This window comes from Suillus plorans (assembly GCF_016647745.1).
Source record: "Suillus plorans strain S12 chromosome Unknown HD556scaffold_45, whole genome shotgun sequence".
Lineage (NCBI taxonomy): Eukaryota > Fungi > Basidiomycota > Agaricomycetes > Boletales > Suillaceae > Suillus > Suillus plorans.
Genome location: NW_024537429.1, coordinates 24,528 through 32,144, shown reverse-complemented (window position 1 = coordinate 32,144; position 7,617 = coordinate 24,528). Strand labels below are relative to the sequence as shown.

Sequence of the window (7,617 nt, the reverse complement as noted above, 5' to 3'; positions counted from 1 at the left end):
GGAAAAAAAAAACATATATCAATCATGAGGAAATGTCAAGGTGCGATTTCATGGAATAAAAATGTTATCATTGGCAGGTTTTAAACCCACACATTCCAAGAGAAACAGATTTTGACTCTGGTGATCACTTGACAATTTGATCTTTGGTAGGTTTTGAACCCACACAGACAGATTTAGATTCTGTCGTATCAACTGCTTGGCTAAGACCAGTGAGATGCACTTCCAATGAACTCATTCAGAAGTGAATCCTCAAGGCACGTTTATCTGCATTTTGTCAGTTCTTTCAATAGCATGGTCACTGTTGATTCTTTTATCCTTGACGCAAAGTTCAATATATGACCAAAGTCTTGATGCAAACTCGGAATGATGAGTACAAGAGCAATTTAATTCTCTCCAACGGTCTTGACTTTGTTGAAGAAGAAGAGCAGATTACACATCAAACTTTCAAGTTTGATCCTAATGGCCTGGGGAATGAGGAAGAACACACATCTGTTAAGGCTGAGATTCAAGGCAAAGATTCAAAATAGCCATCTGGCCACTATTCGCTTATGTATAATGTTGGACAAATGATGAACAAGGATATGGAAACTGATAGTGCTCTATACTTCTTGATGCATATATAAAAATAGGCTCATCTATCTTTGATCTACAAGGCTTTGTTGATGCCATCTGAGACAACTTCATGTTGTCCAAAAGCACTCACTGCTTAAGAGAGTCAGGAAAGTGATGCCAGCGGTATGATTGTAGTGCTGACCAAAACTGAATGTGCATCTCAACATAGTCCTCAGGCCAATCATGAACACAAACAGATTTCTTCAAAGGTCTTGACTTGGTTGAAGAGAAAAAAGAGCAGATTACACATCAAACTTTCAAGTTTGATCCTAATGACCTGGGGAATGAGGAAGAATACACATGTGTCAAGGCTGGGATTCAAGGCAAATATTCAAAATAGCCATCTGGCCACTATTCGCTTATGTATAAGGAGGTGCACTGTATTTGAGACCTGCTCTTTTCTCGTTTTTTGAAAGTGCTGTATTGCAGTCTGTATTTAATTCATCTGTTCAGCTGAGGGAAAACATTGCGAGTGATAGGGAACAGTAGACTTGCTTTTCAGATTCACTTCTGGATGTTTTCTTTAAAGATGCTTCTAACTGTTCTTAGATAAACAGTTAATACAACAGAATCCAAATCTGTTCTAAAGCAGACACCTTCTGTCAAGAGAACTGTAACCCAGCTGCATTCTCTGAGTTTGAAAATCAATTTTTGAGATACTGTCTATCAGCAGATATTTGAGACATTTTCTTGTGGAAAAAATGCAACATTCAACAGATTTCAAACCTGTTGCACTCCAATGGAAACAGATTTTTATTCTGTCAGGACGACCACTTGGCTAAACACAACTCTGATGAGCTTGTAAGCAAACCGACCATGAGCATATGTCAAGGTGTGGTTTTATTAAAAAAATGAATTTTATCATTGGCAGGTTTGAAACCTACATGGTCCAAGAGAAACAGATTTTGACTGTGATAATCACTAGGAATTTCATTTTTAGCAGGTTTTGAACCCATACACTTAGATTTGAAACAGATTTGGATTCTGTTGTAGCAACTGCTTGACTAACACCATTTGAATGCATGCTTAAAGAAAACATTCCAAAGTGAATATGCAAGGCAAGTATACTGTTCCCTGTCACTCGCAATGTTTTCCCTCAGCTAAACAGATGAATTGAATACAGACTGCAATACAATACTTTCAAAAAAAAAAAACGAGCAGGTCTCAAATACAGTGCACCTCAACCTTATACATAAGCAAATAGTTGCCAGATGGCTATTTTGAATATTTGCCTTGAATCCCAGCCTTGACACATGTGTATTCTTCCTCATTCCCCAGGTCATTAGGATCAAACTTGAAAGTTTGATGTGTAATCTGCTCTTCTTTCTCTTCAACCAAGTCAAGACCTTTGAAGAAATCTGTTTGTGTTCATGATTGGCCTGAGGACTATGTTGAGATGCACATTCAGTTTTGGTCAGCACTACAATCATACCGCTGGTATCACTTTCCTGACTCTCTTAAGCAGTGAGTGCTTTTGGACAACATGAAGTTGTCTCAGATGGCATCAACAAAGCCTTGTAGATCAAAGATAGAACACACATTTGTACCGTGTGGCAGCAGGATGAAAGCTATACAACCCCAAAGAATGATTTGAGGCATTTGTGCTCAGGATGCGGAGCCATGTCACATGGAGCCCAGAGGTGTTCTTGAACACAGAAAAGTGCATCCACAAACACCATATAAAGCAGATGTTTGAGAGCACAAGCCATAATATCAAAATACACAGGAGTCAATGTCAAGGTGTGTTCTGACAGGAAAAAAAAACCTCATATATCATTTATGAGGAAATGTCAAGGTGTGATTTCACAAAATAAAATATTATCACTGGCAGGTTTCAAACCTGTGCAGTCCAAGAGAAACAGATTTTGACTCTGATAATCACTTGATAATTTCATCTTTAGCAGGTTTTGAACCCACACAGACAGATTTAGATTCTGTTGTATCGACTGCTTAGCTAAGACCAGTTAGATGTGCTTCAAATGAACCCATTCAGAAGTGAATCCTCAAGGTACATTTATCTGCATTTTGTCAGTTCCAATATTCATTTTCAACATCCTTCTTGAGTCCCAATCATATGTGAACCTTCCATTGTCAGTTGTCATTCATGACCCAGTTGTTTCACTTCTGAATGAGTTCACTGGAAGTGCATCTCACTGGTCTTAGCCAAGCAGTCGATACGACAGAATCTAAATCTGTTTGTATGGGTTCAAAACTTACTTAGAGCCTATACAGCAGCCGATTATTATACAGATTATTATTATTGCTTTAGATTATTTGTATAGATTATTCCCACGAACCTGGTGTGACTTTTTGGTGCTCTCTGATGTCACCTAAATGTCACTCACCCAAACCCTAACATAGGGGCAAAACTGCGACCATGCCTCATCCAAAGGACCTGCCACAAAGGCTCAATCTCTTACAGACTGTTGTAGCAATGATTGTACAGCTAATTATGGCAATTTCTATAGCCTATATTACTTCATACCTTGACAAAGACCTATATCATACTTCTATATTGTCTGGCTTTGCATGGCTCCAGGAACTTCTCAATGGACACCCAGAAAGGATCAAAAATGAACTTGGGATGCACAAACATGTATTTGTTGCACTTGTTCAAGAATTACGGGAGTCTGGTTTGGATGACTCAAAATTTCTCACACTTGAAGAACAAACAGCAATTTTCTTGTATACCTGTGTGACAGGCCTCAAGAGTTGTCATGTTGCTGAGAGGTTTCAACACTCACACACCACAATCACAAAGTACTTTTTTATCTTCTCAATTCTTGTCTGCTTGACTGAGACAAACCAGGTACTTCAAATGAATTCTTCTCGCTCTTTTGTCTTCGCCTTTCTACAAGAGATACGTCTTTTTGCCAAAGAAGATTATCCTATTCCACATGAAATTTGTGATAACCCCATATTCTTTTGGTACTTTGCAGGAGCTCTTGGGGCAATTGATGGCACTCACATCAACTGTTGCCCCTCTGTGGATGAGAGGCATCTTGCATGTAACTGAAAAGGGGGAGTCAGTCAGAACTGCCTGGCATGCTGTTCTTTCGACCTTCGATTCCAGTATATCCTCAGTGGTTGGGATGGATCAGTATCAGATGCCATGCTATTCAATGAAGCTCGGTTGACAGATCTGTTTGTTCCAAAAGGGAAATATTATCTTGCTGATGCAGGGTTTGGTATATGTGAAACATTGCTTGTACCTCACTAAAATGTTCGCTACCATCTTGCAGAGTGGGGTCGAGCTGCTGTCAGGTTTGTATTTTCAAGGCCTTGAATCTGTTCACAAACTAACATCTTCTGCTAGACCAAAAAATTCACATGAATTGTACAATCTACGACATGCTCAAGCATGAAATGTTGTTGAACGTATTTTCGGCATACTCAAGAGACGATTTCCGATACTCATAAACCCACCAGAATATAGTATGACATTTCAAGCTCGTATCCCTCCTGCACTCTGTGCTATACACAACTTTATCTGAATTCAATGATGGTAGTATTGATGGTTCAGAGTTGGAGGATGGTAGAGGATATCTAGCAGAAGGACCAGCAAATTTTGAAGAATGAGAAGCAGCAAAGGAACAAAGAGAAGAGATAGGAAACATGATGTGGTAAGACTACCAGTTATTCCTGCACAAACATCAACGAGCAAGTAGAAGGCAGTAGAGGTTAACCTAATATATTGGCATAGAAGGAACAAAAATTATTGACTATTGATCTGTGTGATTTTTCGATTGATAAACAAGCGACGAGCATTGTCATCCTGCATTACCATATATGCATCTGCAGTGCTAACATCAGTCTGGAAGGCCTCAATAAGAGCAGCCATTTCATCAGCAGTGAGATGAGTCTCGACGTTCTGTGCATGCTGCCTTCAAATTGGTGATGGGGCAAGAGAGGATAACTGAGGTTGAGAACTTGAGCGAAATGTGTCAGTGAAGTCCAAAAATTTTTCAGCAATAGCAAACAGTGCTGCAGCACCACTCGAACGATGCCTCTTTGATGCTGGAGTGAAAGTTGAACTGGTAGAAGTAGAGATGTTGTCAGATTTTCACTTGAGAAGGGGAGCTGGAGTGTGTCTTCGACGAGGTGGAGTCTTTTCCCAAGGGATAAGGTCTTCATCATCCTCACCCTCATCCAGAATGTCCTGATGATCTCGAGACACATCCTCAGGCCCAGGCTGCAGAAGACCCTCTTCATTCAGAAAATCGAGATTAGGTGATGGCTTGCGAGGCTCCTCGAGTGCAGCATGAAATGCATGAGTTCCTTTCAAAGCAGTGGTAGACAAAAGAGCATCAACTTTGTCAAAGTGTGGCCATCCCTTATTGTGAAATGGTGCAGCATCAGGGCGCCTCTTACATAAAAAATGAGATACATAGTATACCACAAGACAAAAAAATGTACCTTGATATATGCAGCCCATACTGCCTCTGATGTACTGTCAATACCAGCACCAAGCTTGTTGTCCCAAGCAAGCCAGACTGAGCCTTGATATCGAGAACAATCATGTATTTTTTTGTATTTGAAAATGTGTGAGTTACATCAAGAACAAAATATATGCACGTACTGCAGCCCATTTGTTCTTGCAAGCATGAGAATCTCTTGCAACAGGTGGCACCCATCCTTCTTTTGAAACTCCTTCAGGGGGCTCGAGGAAATGGGCAGCCGCAGCTTGAAAGACTCCAATCTTGAAGTTCATTCCATCACCAGCCTCCGATCTATGTGCAGCCAGAAACTTAATTAGGCTTGAGGTGTGATCTTCAGTCCAATGGACCCGAGTAGAAGAGGATGTTGAAGTTTCAGCTGGTACATTTTCTTCTGCTGCTGAACGAGTTTTTCTGAACTTTGTTTTCTTAGGCTTTGCTGCCACTGATTTCAGCGAGTGAGCCATATCTGATGGTGAGGAGGTTCAGTGCAGTGCGGAGTCACAGTGTATGTCACACAAAGGTCACCCTCAAGATCACAGCGCGGGAATAATCTGCATGAATAATCGTACAACATAATCCATCGCTGTACAGGCTCTTACTAAAGATTAAATTGCCAAGTGATCACCAGAGTCAAAATCTCATAGTGACATGATAGTGAACATCAGGAAAGTGAGTTGTATGCGCAATAATAACGGGAACAGATGTGGATAATAAAAGAACAATGATATTCACAATGTCAACTATGAACTACGAATTATTGGATTTGACCCCTAAGCATTGGAGAATGGCTATCCTCTACTTGAATGATGAATGATACTTGAAGTCAGTCCAATATTTTTGGGTCTGATGTCCGATGTAATAACCCATGAGATGCTGTGGACTATAAGAATACATGTAATAATGTGGTCTATAATCTTAGCAATGTGAAAGCAACTCATAATGCACCTAGTGGGGCTAGCATGATGGAACTGGACATAGGTAGGACAAGTAAATGTGATATTCAATAGGCTAATGTGAAACCTAATGTGATGTCTGATAATCTGATGTCCAATGCTTTCAGGTTTCTTGCATATTGAGTTGGATATGATATGAAGTGATTTGGGTAATAATCAACATTCAAGGTGCATCAGGAAATCGACCTCTATGAGGCCACAAGGACTCCAAGTCTTACAGCACTTCAAATGGGCTTGGTCAATTGAGGGCTTGCAATGCCTTATAAGGTATGCCAAGCAAAAATAACTTTTTCTAACATACTGTTCCATGGGAAATGCACAATTTTCACTTATTTCTAAATAACAACACAACAACAACACATATTCATACTATCAGATCTATTGTAGTGTATGTCTTAGGTCTCTGCACATTAGGCCCAACAATATTTTATTTTATTTTGTTGAAAGCTTGTTGCAGCAGTATGTCATGCATGGTACCTCAGCCAATATACAATTATGTTCATAGCAAAGAATCCACATCATTCAATTAACACCAAATGCAAACAAAGCAGAGACTCAATCAAGCCAAGAGTGTGATTTTCTGATTTAGCCTGACTGCACAGTTTGCTCATGAATCATGAATAGCATGCTGTAGTGGTGTTCTATTGACATAGAAACACCTGGAGTAGATTCAGAATGAGGTATTTTATATATATTAAAGTTCCTATGTTGATAGGTTGATGGGATCTGGGTTGATCTTGACTTTAGTGTCTGAAACACTGGAAGCATGAAAGACTTTTTTACAAATTTTTCAACATTTTGCTTGCTGAAAAAGTCTTTCATGCTTCCAGTGAAAATCACACATTTTGGATACACTTAAGCAATGTTTCATCCCAGGAAGGCTCTACAGCATCAATTTTAAAATTTTGATTTGGTAGACCTCTTTAATATATGCTAATACTTGTTCTCCAGCTGTTCCAAATAAAATATATGTAGAGTTGTGAGCTCTGGAGTGCATTGTGCATTACACATTGATTCTGTATTCTGAAACCCTAACTTCCTAAGGAGGGTTCTGTAGTAAGGATACACCTAATTCTCTACCAAATCAATTGTGGGAATTTTTTATATCGGCGATTATTTCAGCATTGTGGTGATCTTTGCCTTTGCCCCTGGTTATCTTCTTCCCACTGTGATTCTCACTAGCTCCTTGGTGTGTTCTTTTATTGTTAGAAATACCTTGCACACTTGTTGTATAGGGGTATGTTCCTGGTAAAGATGCCTTCGTGTGTTCCTCATGTGTTGGATGAGGGGCTTTGCATGCACCAACAGTCCTACCTACCAATGCCTTGCATCCGAGAGACTTACCTTTCTGGCAAAGTTTTAGAGAAGGCAAAATTGAAAGGTTCTCTGTGGTGCTTACCACAGACACCTTGATTCAGAATATACCAGATCCTTCACAATTTTCTGTGTCTTGCCTGAATTGTTCCAACATAGGCAGTGAGTGGTTTGTTTCATGTCTCATCGCACATGCACTAATGATCCATCGTACCCAGATGGAGATACCATGAAAAGTCCCTGTAAATTATCACAGACTGTCGCATGACCTTGAGACTATGCTGACATATAAACATGTC

The 7,617-nt window shown here is 39.8% G+C and overlaps 1 protein-coding gene across 1 annotated transcript; it reads right to left on the bottom strand.

The window, feature by feature from the left end:
• Positions 1 to 4,498: 4,498 nt before the first annotated feature.
• Positions 4,499 to 5,515, bottom strand: HD556DRAFT_1445541 (uncharacterized protein; the record flags this gene model as incomplete). The annotated part of the gene is made up of 4 exons (XM_041306953.1): positions 4,499 to 4,646; positions 4,680 to 4,978; positions 5,029 to 5,111; positions 5,188 to 5,515. The coding sequence occupies 4 exons, from the start codon at positions 5,513 to 5,515 to the stop codon at positions 4,499 to 4,501; spliced, it is 858 nt and encodes a 285-aa protein (XP_041157929.1).
• Positions 5,516 to 7,617: the final 2,102 nt, after the last annotated feature.